At 41.7% G+C, this 18926-nt stretch overlaps 1 protein-coding gene across 1 annotated transcript in view; it reads right to left on the reverse strand.

Moving 5' to 3' along the window:
* Positions 1–18926, reverse strand: part of LOC144532834 (attractin-like protein 1) — a 287336-nt gene that overhangs the window by 248586 nt on the left and 19824 nt on the right. Inside the window, exons 2-4 of the mRNA XM_078273772.1 lie at positions 4903–4986; positions 3170–3283; positions 2080–2208 (exon numbers count right to left, since the gene is read on the reverse strand). Of these exons, the coding sequence (XP_078129898.1) occupies positions 2080–2208; positions 3170–3283; positions 4903–4986 (327 nt within the window). The remainder of the gene's footprint in view (positions 1–2079; positions 2209–3169; positions 3284–4902; positions 4987–18926) is intronic.

The following is an 18926-nucleotide window of genomic DNA, read 5'->3' on the forward strand; positions in this document are numbered from 1 at the left end:
GAAAAGAAAAGTTTTCCAAATACTAAGAATATACTGTATGTAGGTATAAGAATAGGTATAAGAATAACGTTGACGAATCAACAAAAAATGTTGAGAACGCTTTCCAACCCATGCGGTTATGAGAAATAAAGTAAGCCCGACATCAGTTATTCCTTATTCATCATTACAGTAAATGTAGTGGAAAATGTCTGGATCCATTGGATTCATAATGTAATAGAAACATCGGAAGACAAAAATCAGATGCACCGTAGCACTGAACAGTTATTTGTTTGTTTTGAGAGGGATGCGCCTCTCAACTTGTTCGTAGCAGGTCTATATGCACTTATTGTAAGTGGCTTTCAAAAAAAGCTTCTGCTGATTGAATGTAATGTAACAAGGAACCATGGGGCAAATAAGAGATAGAGCAAGACAGATATCATTTAAAAGATAAAAAACCGAAAATGAGAGACCATTACAAAAGCAGAACTATAGGAGCCTAAATAGTAGGAAAAAAAATGAAATGACATAAAACCCAAACTGTGAATACAAGCATTTATACAATTTGATACTCCTAACAGTATACACTGTTTCTCTGTAAAATCAGATAAATAAAGATGATAAAAAAGATAGAACGATAAAAAGAAGGAGTCAAGCACCAGAGGTAGAAAATCTTCTTTTCGTTAATACAAAAAGCCGGTTTGCTGCTGTGACAAGAGGGTCGTCATGACAACCTTTATCCCCCCTCGGTGTGTGTGTGTGTGTGTACAGTAACTGTCCTCACTCACTCCTCCCATGTGTACAACCTGCCTACCACATATTATTAAATGTTCCATCACTGCTGACACAAAGCAGCCCGGTTTGTGGCATGGTGTGTAGGGTATAATTTATGTTTGTAACCTACTGTACAAGTGAGTCAACAAAAAAACCAGTACAACAAAGATTGTACTCACCAGTCTAAACAGCTTAAAACAACCAAATGTGTAACGTTCAGGAGCAAAAGGGGACAAACTCAACAAACCGTTATACAACCGGTGCTTTCAAAATCGTTGCCTCACTTTACTGGCTACAGACATTAGCATTTGTAAGTGATGTTAATCCAAAACACTTTTTTTTGTCAAATTCAGAGAATATCTCCTCACGGTCACCACGTAGCTTTTATTTTCTGTGTGCACCCTGGCTGTGTAAATGGAAAATGTGCCGGCCAACCAGTAGTTATCTGTCCCTGAATCTGGGGGGAGGTGGAGATTCTGAAGGGCGGGGTACATATGTAAGTTCAAATCAGTCAACATTGACGTTTGGTTTCACACAAACAGCGGCCTCCTGGGTGAATGGGTCAAAGTCCTGTTCGTTTGACACGTCCATCCACCCCAACCTCCTCCCTAAGATGACTTTTAGACCGGTCTGTGTTGAACCAGGGAATTGTGTGTCCACCACGACAACGGATCCTAATTGACTTTCCATTGACATTGTTACTTTCCAATCATTGTTAACACATTGGAGCCGCCACCACGTAATGCGGTGTTAAGAAGTCGTGTTCATTCAACATTCTCACTCCCATCGCGTCAAAATGCAACACTTGGTCAGGTGCCTTTGGCGTTTGTTATTGACGCAAAAAGTCTCTTTCAGCGTCATATTTAGACGCGCTTGGTCGGGACTCTTGGCATCACTTATTGACGCTCTGGGTCAGGACGTACGTTTAACTGACATGCGGCACAAGAATGGGACAGATAGGTTTAGGAAAAGATCATGGGTGGGGTTACAACATGTAAGTTTCAGTGACCCACGGGACAAGAACGGGACACGATTGGGACACGAACCTGGTCTCCTGGGTGAAAGTCCTGTGTTGTTTGACCCATCCACCACCCCAACCTGCCCTCTTACGCGCGGTCAAGCTGCTGCTCTGCCTGGGATTTTTGCGTCAGCTTCCGACGCTGAGAGACACTGACCGAGCGTCAACATGTGACGAGTTGGGAGTATATATCTTCTTATCTTGAGCTCATGCCGGTACATTGGGTTTATCAGACATTCATATATATTAGACCCAGAGGGGGAAGAGAGAAACTAGATAAAGAGTGAAGGACAGTTGACGTCTAGACATACGAGTATGCGATGCTGAAGCCGGTCAGGTTGTAGGCAGCATCGCTGAAGAAATGAAGCATAGCGTAGCCGGACGTTGTCACTACCTCTGGGACTGTCTCATTAGCCCTGGTCTCTGCTACCACTAGACCACTGAGAGAGAGAGAGAGAGAGAAAGACAGACAGACAATGAGACAGAGAAAGACAGACAGTCCCTCTCAACAAGAAAACTAATAATGATAAAAGCTGTATTTTATGGACTCTGGTCTGAAAGCACCACTGGAGAGCTGTACAATAAAAAGGATTCCATTTGAGCAAATGCAGACCCCCACTGAAAATATGAGAGTGATTAGCTTTTAAGTAAAAAACCTCAGTGGAGATTCATACTGCATTTGGGTTTTATATCTTTGATGAGATTTTTACAGTGGGGGTTGGGGCGTTTCTTATTTGCTCGGCCTGCCTCTTTTAATAAACGCAATGCACTGCAAATGTACCCTCGCTAATGTATCTGAGTCAAAGCCTCCTCCTAGCCTGTCCTTCCAAACACAAGTATGTGCCCATCTATATTAAACAATAGAAGCCTATTTATTGTAGGTAATAAGTCCACACAAGTCTAAGCTTTGTATATTCAAATGCCGGATAATGTTTCCTTGGTTGGAATTGTCCAAATTAGCTGCTTCATATTCCTGGGAGCAACTGAACACTCAACAGGAGATAAGCCCCAATGGAGCAGAGTAATAAGTGGGAGTTGGGTAAATTATTGTGGCATTACAATATATATATATATATATATATATATATATATATATATATATATATATATATATATATATATATATATATATTTTTATGAATTCTTGTCAAATGAAAGAGTGCCACCCACATGCTTGTTGATTGTCCTTTTGGGGGGGAATATTATGCAATAAAGCTCCAGAAAGAAGCGGTATTCAGGGATTATGCGAGTAATTGCAATATTTTCTTTCTATTATCACACCCATTGTTTGCCTACACATGAAGTCATTTGACTGCATAATTGTAATAAAGGCTTCCTGAATCATTTCCATATTTCCCCCTCTCTCCCAGCTCTCTCCTATTCAGAGTAGCAGGCGCTCACCTGTAGACAGCAATCAAAGGGGCGTAAATGGAGTCTCCGTCATAGACGTACATGTGGTCCCAGCTGCACTCAGTGGCAAAGTGATTAAAGCGCAGCCGGAGCACTGCATTAGGACTGGGAGAGAGAGCAGACAGAACACACAACAGATGGGCATGACAGCAATACATTTGATGAATATATAGGGTATTACCTATATGCTTCACATTATTCTTACTTCTGAAAAGTGTTTCCATTATTTATAAAGTCTGCGGTTATAATCACAAATTGGCAGTCACAAACACACACAGTGCCTCGGAAAACCTTTTTTGCTATACTGAGTTCTGAACTCTGGAATAAGCTTTTTTCACAGTTTTTGAGACGCATTTATACCTACTCTAAAGGGAGCACTCTGACACAGAAACCTGGATCCTGTAAACACCATGATTCTGTGGTTCTGTGTGCTTTATGTTTATTTAAACGATCCAATAAAAATGATGATGCTGAAGGGTCTAAACCAGGGGTGTCAACCTCACACTGGAAAATGAGAATCCAGGGCCAGACATGTTTAGTTTATTGACATGCTTTTATTTTGAAAATGTCAACTATCTTTGACTGTATGTCTTGTCTTATACAGTCTTCTCACTTGCAGTTTGGTCGACATTAAGCCCCCAAAAAGTCAGCAAATAAGTAACTTAGCCAATTAAAGAAAAAAGCGCCAAAAAAACGTACAAAAAAAGTGGCACAAAAACGTGGCACAAAAACTTGGGAAAAAGGCGCCAAAAGCATTTAGCAAAAGTGACAAAAACTTCAGAAAAAGTGACAAAAACTAGGTGGGCGCCATAGTTAAAGCCCTTTGAGGCAAATTTCTGGCTCAGGATTTTGTGCTAATCAAATAAAATGGACTTGACTTAGCTACAAATGTTCATAATGGCCTTTTCAAATATTTGACTGAGCCCAACATTCCTTAGGTATTTCCCAAGGAGATAATGAACTGCAGCCTTTGCCCAAAGCCCAAGGCCCACAGACTATTAAAGCGGTAACCAAAAACATAATGCATTGTTTTCAGATGTTTTTTTTACTGTTGTTATTCTGTTAGTGACTGCTAAATGGCTGAATATAATTGTATAACAAACATTAAGTGCAAGCAGGTGTTGCGACCTAGAAATATAAGATATGCAAATTTCATGAAGCTACAAAATGTACAAGAAAATTATTTTTTTAACACGACACACAGATGTTACACTACTTTATTTCATTGTTAATACGCTGGTGTCGATGTACGACACTTCCGAGTGACACTATTTCAGTCTGTGTGACTTGAGGTTTTATGAGTCGAGTTTGTGAGAAAAACGCTGTGTCATATCCGGCTGCTTCGTTAAAACTGTACACACATAAAAAAAATTGCTGTTCCGTGGAAAATAAAGTTGCAGAACAATAAGAAGACGGAGTCGTTTCTTTTTAAGGGTGCAACACAGGCATTGCCTGTCAACAACCGTAGAATTAAATGTATACAGCGCTTTAGATAGCTATGTCTGTGTGCATTCAGTTGGTGCAGCATGCATCTCTGAGCAGTCACTGGGCACGAAGCAACTCTGGAGGACAATAACTACATACAAAGACAAACTCCTTCTATTCACACAGTAATAAAGCTCTCTTTATCTTGAGCCCTTCAGCCAGATACAAAAAAAGTTTTTAACCATGTAGAACTAAGTAAGATAAATGATTACAGAGGAGAGGAAAACACAGATACTTACTATCCTTCTATTAGCCAAGTGCATTTGGTCTTGTACTTATAGTTTACTGGTCCATCAGTGAGAGAGCCTGACAGGTCTGTTAACCTGTTAAAAAACACACACGGTGGGGGGGGGGGGAAGAGAGGTTTAGTCAGATATTCAGTGAGAATGACAAATCATATGCTTAAATCAAATCAGCATCAAACTGAGATGTTGCAGTTTGTATGGTCTGCTTCTGCCCTTCAAATACAGCCATAATTTAGAGTTGAAACCGCTGCTTCTCAAAATCTTGTGACCGCCCCCCCTCCCCCACTCCCCCCAAAAACAAAGAGATCCATTCTTAATGCAGGGAGGCTCTCCGTCTGTCAGATCATGAGACGTCTAGTAGTTATAACGGGACTTAATGTCTGATATTCGCTACTAAATCAAGTATTTCATTTGTAAGAAACTGGCAAAAAGCAGAAGTATGTTCCAAAATCAGACTTCCATTATCTGAAAAAGCAGAAAAAAACTTCCAGCATGAATAACATCATCTAAATCTATTCAAATGTAGCCATTTTAAAATCTAATAGTTTGAATTTCTACTAAACCAATTGGTTGATAAAACATTGGAACACTGAACTCATTAAAAGGTCCCGTATTGTCAGATTTCCATATCTTTTTTCACTATAAAGTGGGTCGAGGTGCTATATAAATACTATGAAAGTATCAAAACGCGTAGTCCTCAGAGAAATGCACACAGCCAGTATTCAGAAACGGTGCCTTTAAACGAGCCATGGACTTCAGTAGAGTTGTGATGTCACAACCATAATACATTATAGAAAGTGTCGCTACAGTGCCGTTAAAATCATTCCCCGGCTGCAATGACGGTGCAGAGACTCCGAGAGTGCAGATGCCGAAGACCCGGAAACGCTGACCAATCAGAGCATGAACCAGATATATTCAGACATATAAATAACATAAAGCATGTAAACATACATACAAGTATAAAGCTGAAAATGAGCACTATATGGGATCTTAACCATTTTATGAAAAATTACTTTGAATCAACTAAAGGGTGCAACAGCTCAACTGTACATGTCATTCATAGCAGGCAGTTTCAAATGATTTTCTGCTTCCTCTGGCATATTCAATCATTTTGAAAACTCACATACCGTTTCAAAAACTGATTGACAGATCTCATTTAAAGATGATAGATGATGCTGATTAGACGTCTACACAGAGGGTCAACAGAGGGCATTTTAGCTCACCTGGTCGGACTCCTTGCTACACTATTTAATCTTGTGTTATCACGCTCACAGGTAGATGGACCCACAGAAGCACAACTCTCAGGTGATTCAATCCAAACAGGTTTATTTGGAGTAAGCAAAAATTAACAGGCAACAGAGCAAAAGGCAAACAGGGTATCCAAAAACAGGCAGAGGAAAACTAGAAACCCTTGGAATCAGGGATAACCGCTCAAACACTAACACAGACGAAAGACGATCTCGCAATGAGGTAAGTGACAGGTGGGGTTAAATACACACGGACGGGGAAGGTGACGAGACACAGGTGAAACACATTGGGGCGGGGGCAAGGTAATCACACATGGCGGGAAGGCAGACAAAGACCAGGAAGTATCAAAATAAAACAGGAAGTGGCAAAACAAACAGAACTAATGAAAGAAAACAAAACTTGACCACAGGATCTAGACATGACATGTGTCAGTCAGTTCTCTCCCCCCTGGCTATTTATCCATAATCAGACATTTTAAAACACAGATGTGTGGTTTTAGAGCATGTTATAAAAACTGTTACTATTTCTTGGCAAAAAAAAATAAAAAAGGCCAGGCTAGTTGTTTCCCCCTCCAGTATTTATGCTTAGCTTAGCCAACTGTTTCCCAGCTTTTAACTTACAAACATGATTTTCTCCTCTAATGCTCTGCAAGACAGCAAATAAAAGTATTTTCCAAAAAATTCAATTGTAGGTAACGTGTTCATTATGTTGCCCTGCCTAATATTTATCTGTTTTTAATTCATCTTATTAAAATTCCTCTTCCACAAGAAGCATCAGCCACACTCTCTGCTACTGTCTGATATCGTCTGACAGAAATGCAACGTTACACCTTCTGCAGCATGTGCAGCCTCCACTCCATTTAAATAGAGTCCCCCGCCCTTGCTGCTGCTTAACATACGGCTCACCAGCACGGCCAAATGGAGAGCAGCCACATTTATACATGACAGACACCACTGATGTAGCACAAACCTACATTATTCAACTTTGGGCTAATGTAGGCTCTTTCTCTCTTAGTTTGATCAAAAATAAACCTCATGTGTGGCCTAAACTTTTGTCTTTACTGTTGGAACACTAGTTTACCCAATATTTCTCAAACAAACTCTCAAACTTTCATATCGGATGCAGAAGTAATCTATCAATATATTAAAATGATGTTCAAATTCATACATGAATGTTCTCAGCCAGCCATGATTACAAGTATCTCAGACTGAGCCTGGAGTGAAGGAAACACTGGTATCAGAATAACAATATTCCTGCATGCAGATAAAACATGACATCGCACTCATGTCAAAGTAAGACAGTGCACGTTACTGTTGCCATGACGACCCCATACTTGACATGTTCATGTTGCAATTATAATAATTCATATTATACTCTTAATACAATAACATTGTTGGTGGGACTGTTATGTGTGTGCGTGGCAAGCAACGGTCACACCTGTCAATTAAAGTAATCCCACTCCACTACTGCATAGAGGGAGAAGGTGAAAACACACACACACACACACACACACACACACACACACACACACACACTGTGTTAGTGTCAGAGGCGCCGAAGACATCGCAGCATGCCTCGGGTTGGACAGTATGTTACTGTGTGTGTGTGTGTGTGTGTGTGTGTGTGTGTGTGTGTGTGTGTGTGTGTGTGTGTGTGTGTGTGTGTGTGTGTGTGTGTGTGTGTGTTTTCATTATCCGAGCCTGCAGCGTCACTGTCGGCTGTGTGGTCACACTGGCACGATGCCAGACCAGACAGGCAGTGAGAAAAACAGGGAGTTAGAAAATAATTTGCATTGTGTGTTCTGGGTAAGAATACGTGTAATGATGATTTATTTATTCGGCCAAGCTACAATATGATTTGAAGCACATTCAAGTGGCCATATTATGCTCATTTTCAGGTTCATAATTGTATATTGAGGTTGTACCAGAATAGGTTTACATGGTTTAATTTTCAAAAAACACCATATTTTTGTTGTACTGCACATTGCTGCAGCTCCTCTTTTCACCCTGTGTTCAGGTCTCTGTTTTAGCTACAGAGTGAGACCTCTCACTGCTGTAACATCTTTGTTGGCAGTCGCACATGCTCAGTAGCTAGGTAAGGATCACATCATCTAGCTAGCTGTTTGTTTCTACAACTTCAGTAGTACAAGGCAGGATTAGACGGGAGACTTCTTCTAAACGAGGGCGCACTTCCAACTTTGCGTGGAATACCTGCAGAACAGGGACATGGAAGTAGTTCTTTTGTAGATTATGGTATTTTGCCATTCAGAACGAGCTAGCATGCTACGGTTAGCCACCTCGTTTCGGCTAGTTACGTAGAAAGCCCTGCCGGTTTTGACCAGCTCACCCGGAGACTGAAGGCAGAACACATTCAGAAACCGTATCTCACTCAAAACAGCATGGATGGGTTTTTTTTTCATGTTTGTATGCACGTGGAAGCACCAGAGACACAAAATAACACCCCAAATCCCACAAAAAGTGATTTTTTCATAATATGGGCACTTGGGTCGTAACGTTAAAAAGCTAGCGAGATTTGAAAGTAGCATCTCCGTCTAACCCCTCCCCCTGCCCTCGAGGCTCCGCCCCACAAACACACGTGCACGAGCACCGCTGCGTCGCTGCTTCAGAGCAGAGCAGAGAAAGGACCGCAATTTTACTTCATGTTATCTTATTCAGCGGTAAGCTAGCAACTGTGTGGTGAGCAGACGTGGCTCCCCATGCTCTGTTGCGACTCCTGAAATAAATACTACTTAGATAATCCCAATGAGAGTAAAAGCATCACAACTTGAAGCAATACTTGTAGTACATGTGAATATGCTGAGAAAAGTAACCAAGGACAAATATAAAACAGCTGGAGGACTTGCTAATGAAGAAAAACGAGCCGACAGGAGCGAAGCTATAGTCATTTAAACAATATTTTTTACTCTAAGATGGATGGTGTACCGACAGCAGTTAAAAATGTTCAAACCGACAATAATTGAATCGAAAGTGCTCATATTTTGCTTTTTCCCTTTTCTTTATTGTGTTATATATCTTTTTTGTGCACGTTATAGGTTTACAAAGTGAAAAAGCCCAAAGTCCACCCCAAAGGGACTTACCATCTCCAACAGAAAACACTGTTCACAAACTGCTCCAAACAGCTCTATTGTAGTCCAGCCTTTACTTCCATGACGAACGTGTGTCACTTTGTAACACTTGTTATAATGCTCGCCTAGCTGCTAGCATGGCACGCCCTCATACTCCTCATATTACCTGGGTACTGTCAGGGCACAACCTTATACTCTGCTTCTGACTGGCTAGTAGTCCTTACCTAGGTACTGTCAGAGCACGCCCTCATACTCTGCTTCTGACTGGCTAGTATTCCTTACCTAGCTACTGAGCATGTGCGACTCCCAACAAAGATGGAACAGAAGTGAGATGCCTCACTCTGTAGCTAAAACAGAGAGCTCAACACACAGGGTGAAAAGAGGAGCTGCAGCAATGTGCAGTACAACAAAAATATGGTGTTTTTTGAAAATTAAACCATGCAAACCTATTCTGGTACAACCTCTAAATACAATTATGAACCTGAAAATGAGCATATTATGAGCACTTTAAGAACATGCCAAAGGACCTAAAGGGGAACAAACCAGCAGAAACACACCCCATCACCATCACCATCCGTCAGTACATTACAGAGTTAAGAGTGTGTCGAGCCAAATGTGCTGCTGCTCTGTAATGAGAGAGGAGGAAGGAGAGCAAACAGATTGCAGCGCAGCAGGACACAGGCCACAGTAAATGCTCAAATCCTGCAAATAAAACACACACACACACACACACACACACACGCACACATACAGAGCACATATATTCACACACTCACAGACACATGAGAAGGAAAGCAAGTAAAAAAAAAGTAAAAAAAATGAAGAATACAACACCATCAGGCCCTTTTGTTTCTCGTTCCCCTCACTTCTCCCTTTTCTATCTATCTATCTATCTATCTATCTATCTATCTATCTATCTATCTATCTATCTATCTATCTATCTAACTCTCCTATCAATCCCTGATAGTCCCAGTTTGATCCTCTAGCTCTAATCCCAGATTAGAATCCCAGAAGAGAAGAAAAATATTCATGTCATGTTGCTGTAATGCCTGACTCAAATCATAATGATATTAACGACGATGAAGCAAGTTCTGTATTTTATCTTTTTGGTTTCTTGCTGATGGTGATACATGAATACTGCAGAGATCTGAAATGATATTCACACGATCTATTGTCTTCTGTCCTTCCTTATTATTGCAGTAGTGTTATAAATGCTTGCATTTCTCCTTTGTACATGATTACAATTGAAATTAATAGAATGTAATGTTCCCATCTAAAACAAAGAAAATGTAAAATAGTCAATAAGTGTCACGCGCACTTCCTTTAACATAAATTACACCGTTTACAGAAAAAACCAAAGATCGAAAGGTTTGAAGACTAAAAACTGGAGATGGAAAAACACCTGCAGACATGTAGAGAACATGCAAAAAAGCCCCAGCCTGCCGGATAATTCAAACCCCAAACCTTTATGTTGCGAGGGAAAATTACTGTTTTTGTCAAAGGAGTCTGGTGGCTTTGACCAGAGCATAGAACAGCTTCAGCTCCCCCTGCATTAACTTAAACAGGGCTGTCTGACAGCAAGGTGAAACGGTGAAAATATTCTAAATATAGCGTACACTTAAACTGACGGCGTGCAGACCGCCATCTACTGTAGCTGACACACTGACTATATGAAATACCCCATTAAGGATTAGAATTTGGACAAAGCCTTGGTGTGGCTCTCCTCACAATATTTCTTGGCTAAGTGGAAACCTCTGTGAGAGCAGAGTGCCTATGCAGAGAGGCTCAGCAGCCCCTCTATGAAAACATGCGAAAGGTAGATCCCATTCATAGTTAATGAGAAGCTGACTGGAGTGGCCTCCGACAGCCCCAACAAACCATCATCACTCCAGACGCCTCTCCCATTAATCATCCCAAAAAAAAGCCTGGAATAGAAAAAGACAGGTATACCTTATGAGGTACACACACACACACACACGCACACACACTTGCAGTCGGCTGAGGTTATAAATGGTGACCAAAGACAGCAGCCAGTCTAGTTCACAGCATGAGGCTAAAAATCACATCTTTTACAGATTCCACAGGACTGGAATCAGGATCCAAACACACACACACACACACACACACACACACACACACACACACACAGAGGTTGATGGTGGCAAAGCCAGAGGAGGCACGAAGACGAGACAGAGAGAGCAGAGAGATAAAACAGAGACAGGGACGAGGGGATGAGGTATAGAAGAAGAGAGTCCGGCACCCTTTTGAAATATTCATCCACTCCGGGTGAATAATTGATGGGGTACAGAAGACAGATGCGTGAGGGATAGACAGACAAATGGATGGAACGAGACCAAGAGGGACATATAGAGAGAATTAGAGGCCCGTGTCTTCAGGTGATGAAGGTCTAAATGTCTGTCGCAACCTTTAGAGGTTGACCATGAAACCCTAATACTTATTTAACCGTTCACTTCTGTCTCACACACACACACACACACACACACACACACACACACACACACAACAGTCATGGAAAGTGTGTCTTACAAAACTATTCTTTATGATACAAATAAGACACTTGTAAAAACATTTTAATAATCCTAACATTAAAATAAAGTGAGGACATGTGTGTTGGCTATGTCTGCATCTGGTTTCTGGATTTCCAGCCAACATATCATCTTTGTTGGCGTGTTGAAAAAAATTGCTTTAATGACATCAATAATCAAAATTGTTTTTGCTTTGCAAGCAAGAAACACAAAGCAGCAAACATTAATAAAACATTGTAAAGAATCATGAAATATGAACGATAGCTAATGGATGAGGGATTTCCCCTACGATACAAGAGTAAGATGAGCAAACAAAGATTATTCACTTGGCACCGTGTTATTTAAAGACGCCAGGAACTAAAAATGTAACCTGGGTGAGTCGACTTCGATTTGACTTTAATGCTCAGCATTATTTTGGAATGTTTCAATAGACATTTTTGGTGTTTTTCCATTACATGGTACCTGCTCGACTCGCCTCGACTCCACTCGCCTTTTTTGGTTTTCCATTATGAAAAGAAGTACCTGGTACTAGCTAACAGGTCCTATCCCCTGACCAATCGGCTATCCTAACCTTACCCACTCAAGGTCAAATGCCTAACCCCAACCAATCAAGCTGTTTCGTAGGGCGGGTCTTGGGCCATAGTGGCCATTTAAATAGTTTAGCCAGCAGTGTTTTTTTTGCTGCCTCCAGCTTCTTTTGAAAGAAAATGTGTCTTCTGGCTGTGTCAACAGCCACATGCCGAGAATCAAAAACAACACACCTTCCACGTTCTGTGTGTGTGTCGTGCGGTAGGTCATGGCAGTTTCCTGCGGTGTCGCTATGACGACCAGCCACGCTCCCCTCACGCATGAGGCGGTACTAAATCTGCAATGGAAAATGGAGGACGGGGCACCGCGGCCGAGTCGAGTCAAGCCGAGGCCGGGCCGAGCCGGCCCCAGCAGAGCTGGTACTAGCAGTGGGTGAGCGCCATTTGTTTTGTAGTCCCTCAGAGTCCCTCTAGGTCATGCTATTTCACTGATGAACACTAGTGGCTGTAAGCAGAGAGAGTTGAGTGGAGCTGATAGTCTTCATTAGCTTTGTATCAACTCATTTGGCAATGGCTTGAATGTAACGGACGTTCATTAATATAAAAAAGTTACGCACAAAGGGCCCCATGTGTGTCCCCAAGTGTCTTTGCTAGTTGAAGACCGACGCAGTTGTCAATTTCCCGTCCAGCGCCCACTTCATTTAAATAGCAAACACCCATGGACGTGCTGGTCTTACAGGGAGGTGTGTTCAGGTGCATTCTGGGCGTATCTTGAGGCAGCAGAAAGTGAACGCGCCATTGACCAACAAAAAACCTGGTCTAAAGTCAATAACGCAGCATTTTATTGTTATTTTAACAGCAAATTAGTAAAATACTCCTAGGCTTATGCACAGCACGTGCACACTATGCTTGTTACACACACAGGGACGCACAGCAGCACACACACATGCAAAAGATTACAAATAAAAATATTACGGTGCAAATCCGCCATCATAACATCAATGCGCCAAGGGAATGGGAGATGACAATCTGATTGGTTGATTGCATGTTACGCCCAAAACTCACCTATGAATTAATGAAGACACTAAGTACAACCCTTTTGAGCCATGCGCCCGGCGCACGGACCCTTTTTTCCGCCGTCAAACTAGCAAAAGTGGATTTGGACACGCCCTAAACATACCTGCGTTATTTTAACAGCGTCCCTGTGTGTGCTTGGACGCGCAGTAGCACAAAAACATGCAAAAAAATATATATTACAATGTGAAATAGTAGGCTATTATGGAGTTTTGGTAGCATAGTGCTTGTGCCATATATGATCTGCTCGCGCGCATTCACTTCACGCACGAGCAGATCAGTTTCTTCTCCTGAAAATCTCTCCTTCCTGCTTAGCAAATCCGCCATCATAATAGCAATGCGCCAAGGTACAAACGCGCCTGGCTTTTAAAGGGAAAGGGAGATGATCTCTGATTGGTTTATTGCATGTTACGCCCAAAACGCACCTTTGATTAATGAACACCAAGTACAACCCTTTTGAACCATGCGCCTGGCGCACAGACCCTTTTTTCCGCCGTCAAACTAGCAAAAGTGGATTTGTGTGCTTAGTTCGTTAAAATAGGGCCCTAAAGCTTTAACTAGGTAGTTTTTGTGCCTAAACATAACCCAACTGCAACCGTTTCACAACGTTAACGACATGTTTAAAACCACGACGCTCCTGTGGATCGTATAAGAAAGGAGGAATAAACGACCTATATCGTCGTATGGTTTGGAGGAGTTGCCTGAGCCGTTATAGCAACACTCATGTTTTCTTTCATTTCTGTTGCGCCGTGTCTCTCAGTCATGTGGTTTTTGTTACATTGCAGGCTAGATAGGAGATGACGGGCAAGCTTGGACCTTAAACAACTGCAGCTCCCAGGAGCCTTTGCCAGGAGCTGGAGGACTTCTACTCTCATGTCACACGCAGCTAATGCATCAGCCGGTTTAAGATTTAATGAGCTTTAACGGCACCAGCGAGAAAATCAAATTACCCTGCTATTAACTTTTTAAGGAGTAACAGCAGTGATGTGTCCAGACGGTGTGCAGTGACACCCACACTTTCACCCTCTCTGACTGCATTGCACTAAACAACCAAAGCGTGTTGGACTGTCCACTGCCATAAAAAGAAGAGGAAAATAAAGTCACGAGTTCAACTGACAGGTCCGTGTGTCTGAAAAACAGCCTTGTTGTATTGATTTCTCTCTCTCCTCCGCTACAACAAGACAGACATTCAGTAACCTCTGGACTGCAGAAGAGCGTAGTGACACATTCATGCAAGAGAGGAAAAACACGGAATCACAAGCAACCACAACCACGCATACAAAGACGCTCAGTGAAAGCGTGGGGGTCAGCTGAGAGTGACGTCACTGTCGGTAACAAAAAGACGTGCAACACATGTTTGTGTTCACCCTGACTTAGAGGAACTTCCACTGTGTGATTTGTATTACTCCACCCTTTTCATCCGAAGCTTAACCCTTCACACTGCACGTGCTGTTCTTAAAACCTTATCATGAGCTAGTCTGGTAAAGGAGGGAGATTGTCCAGAGGTGATTTCACTTTGCAAAAATGTCCTCCCTGGTGTAAAAACACACACACACACACACACACACACACACACACACACACACACACACATTTGAAAAAAATACTCCCATGCTTGAAAGTCCTCCAAGAATAATACCACTCCCTGACTATATAGTCTTAGATGACCATATTTAGAAAACACAGCTCAAGTCAGTGACTCATTCAAATGAACCGTATAATTCGCAAATCTTCCAAAACACACTTTAATTCCCCTCTCAGGCAGGTCAAAACCCTCCCTACTTTTAAATCTAAACACACCAGCGCCGATCATTTCATCTCAAGACTTATGTTTTCTGTTGTATGTTTTGACACTTTGCTTCCTCTCCCTTTTCTTCTGAAGCCATCCTCTGAAGAACGTTAATACGCCCAATTTATCAGCCTTCACATTCAATGGCAACAAGGCACAGACATGTGTCTCAGCTCTGACTGTCTTCACTGTGAATCTATTCAATAAAGCAAAAACAGTATGTACGCAGTGCTTGATGAACGGTTTGGCTCGGTTCAGCTGAGACACAGGCCACTCCTTTTTAATTTAATTTAATTAATAAATATAGGCAATCATTTTCATTCTGTATATGTTTTAAGTTTGCTTAAGGGGCTGTGAATATTAAAGTGGAAGAAAGTTGACACCCTGCCACAGTGGGATTTCAACTAAAGTTAATCTTCTTCTGAGGTAATATCAGCTGAGTGAAAAAACTGCAGATCAGAGCAGCCTTATATATATATATATATATATACTATTTGACATAGTTTTGCATTATGATGGTCATCAAATGGTCAATATGCATGTAGTCTCGCATTACCAGCTCTATCGCCACAGCACTGTGGAGTAAGGTCTAGCTACACCACAGATGCATTCTGGGATAGGAGGAAAAAAAACGCTCTGGGTTGTTTGCATTTCTTTAAACCAATCACAATCGTCTTGGACGGTGCTGAACTCCGGACGCAACGACGGTGGCTCTTCAAAATAGTCTCAGGAAGGAACTTGTTTAGGTGGAACATTTGCACCCCGCAAAAGAAAACGCCACATACAATATTAAATTAAGTTAACTGTTCACACAATACTGTAACGTGAGCTATTTCAATGAGCTGATACATGGTTAAACGCCATGTGCTCTTACCAGTGTATCTCCGTGTGTATTTTGTCCACAGCAATCCCACCAATCGGTCACAAAACGTCCCAGTTAGAGAGGAAATTCCATAAACATATTCTTTGTAAAACTTCACAATAATTCCCCGAAAGAACCCAACAGGCATGCCTTGTTGCACAACCCAAATTTTCTTGAAAACTTGCCATTCTCAGTGTGTAGCTGGCTAGCTGGAATTTTGTTGTTGTTGTTTCCCGAAGCGAAGGGAGTTTGAGAACAGTAACACACAGAGAGCGGAAGGCGATGGATACGCGCCGGATGTCAGGCAATTATCCTGGAAATGTAGCCTTCTTCCATTGATCCACACTAATTCGCAGGTTTTTCTGGTTCCCTTTCTGGTATACTTGTACCACGCCCTTAAAACAATCTTTGATTGTCTGCCCAGACAAATGGAGTGGATGGATTATTTAGTAATATGTGTTATTATAAATGCAAGCGTGATTATGTGAACTGCATTTGTGTGTAAGGTTGCATATCGTCATCCAATGGTCTAACATAAAACTGCATGCTTATCATACAATGATTGGGACACAGAGGCAGATCAAATATCAAATATTTGGTCACATAATTCAGTGCATTTCGAATGATCTGTAGTTTTCAAAAATCCCCTAGCTGGTTTCATGATAGTCAGACAGATTCTGAGAGGATGGAGGAATGAAGGAATGTCTTCAATTCAGTTGTAAGATGTCTAGAGTGGGAGTGTTTGAAAAAATGTCATAGAAACCGTTTGCAAGACTAAATGTCTTCACTAGAATAATGGGGAATGTACTCAAGCTTTCTGGAGGGCTCCTAATGTTCTGTGGAGAGGCGTATACTATGTGTTTATATATATATATATATATATATACAGATTAACAATCTTCTCCACACTAACCTCTGAGCAGTGACTCTGCCCTGCCACAGCTGCCTTTTACAAGAATCCAAAGCATACTATTTCACATACACAGTGCCGGTATTATCTTGCCACTGGCAGTACATCCAGCTTCCAATTTCCACAACATTTAAGTTTGTATTTGGTTCAAACGGTCGTCTGATAACACAGTAAGCGATATTATCGGTGACACCTCTTGAACGCTGTGCAAAACTCTCGCAGTGGGTGAAACACACAGAAGATAGCAGCAGAACTACATAAAGCCAGTGATGGATAACCAGACAACTCAGAGATGACGGCTGCATTGTTCACACCGATGAACACGCACACGCACACGCACACGCACACACACACACACACACACACACACACACTGCCCTCGTTATTCCCAATAGAGAGAGTGTGTGTGTGTGTGTGTGTGTGTGTGTGTGAGAGAGAGAGACAGAGCAAAACGAGGAGATGAATGGCCAACAATTGAATAACCTTGACCTTCTCTAGAGATATCCTTTATTAAAAATCAAGAAAATCCTTTCTACTGGGAATAACGAGGGCAGTGTGTGTGTGTGTGTGTGTGTGTGTGTGTGTGTGTGTGTGTGTGTGTGTGTGTGTGTGTGTGTGTGTGTGTGTGTGTGTGTGTATGATTGATGTTACTAGGTCTCTATCACCTACGGTATAGTCATGGTCCAATGGCTTTCACACCACCGCATCATTCATCGCCAGCCACCCCAATCTCTCTCTCTCTCTCTCTCTCTCTCTCTCTCTCTCTCTCTCTCACACACACACACACACACACACACATCATATGGATCCTGTACCTCAAATAAGGTCAAGTAAAGCTAACAGGAACACGACACGTTTAAATAGAACAGAGTCAACTGAAAGAGAGAAGCGAAAGTACGGAGAAATAAAGGAGGAGAACAGAGAAAAAATGAGAGAACAAGGGAAGAAAGAAAAGGGGATGAAAGAAGAGGGGAAAGAAAAGAAAGAGGAGACAGAAGACGGGGAAATAAAGGAAGAGCAAAGAAGACAGAAGCATTAAGAAAAGATAGAAGAAAAAGGGAAGGGAGAAAGGAGGAGGAACGAGAAAAGAAAAGGAGCAAAGAAACGTGGAAAGAAAGGGAGAAGTGAAGAGGAAAGAAAAGGAAGAGGAATGAAGAAAAAGGAGGAGAGAGGAGAAGAGAAAATGACGGAATAGAATGGAAAAGTAAAGAGGAAAGAAAATAAGAGAAGAGGACAGACAAAAGAGACGAAAAGAGGAATGAAACAAAGAAACATAAATAAGGACAGAAAGGGAGGGAAGAAAAGAGGGAAGAAGAAAGAAAAAGGACAGGAGAAAAGGAAAGAAGGGATGATATGACACACACACATCCTCCTCCATCACACACACACACACACACACACACACACACAGCGATCGATGTGAACATCCACACACATGAGGTGACTTTGCTTCATCCATCTGCCTCTGTGGGATATGAAAGTCATATTCAAATAGCTCATGTTTGAGCAAACAGTCCTGAGGATTTAACCTGAATATACAGGTCTCTCTAATGACTCTCAAGACTCCAAAAGGTTAATAGACTTCATGACTCGGTCTATTAACCGCTGCCCCGACGTCTATTAACCTGGGGAAACTAAAAATGTAATACGTACATAGGAAAAGTGTTCACACAGCTACAGACTACACCTGTCCTCAGAGGTTAGATCACAAAGCGTGATCCTTGGGTCATTTACAATAAATAAGTTTTCATGCCATTTCACTGTCACAGACAAATTTCCAATGTCGGAATAAAATCACGAGTTTAGCTCGAGTTGTGGCGCGCTTCCGTTATCTTCCATCGTTTTGGCGTAAAGTGGTCATAAAACTCAGTCCGAGCTTTGTTAACCCTTGTGTTGTCTTCACCGTCGACCATGAACTTGTCATTGGCCCAATCCCAAAGTCCGGACTCACGGACTCACGGACTTTATGTATGTATG

Source organism: Sander vitreus, chromosome 17, assembly GCF_031162955.1.
Source record: "Sander vitreus isolate 19-12246 chromosome 17, sanVit1, whole genome shotgun sequence".
In the NCBI taxonomy this organism is placed as follows: Eukaryota; Metazoa; Chordata; class Actinopteri; order Perciformes; family Percidae; genus Sander; species Sander vitreus.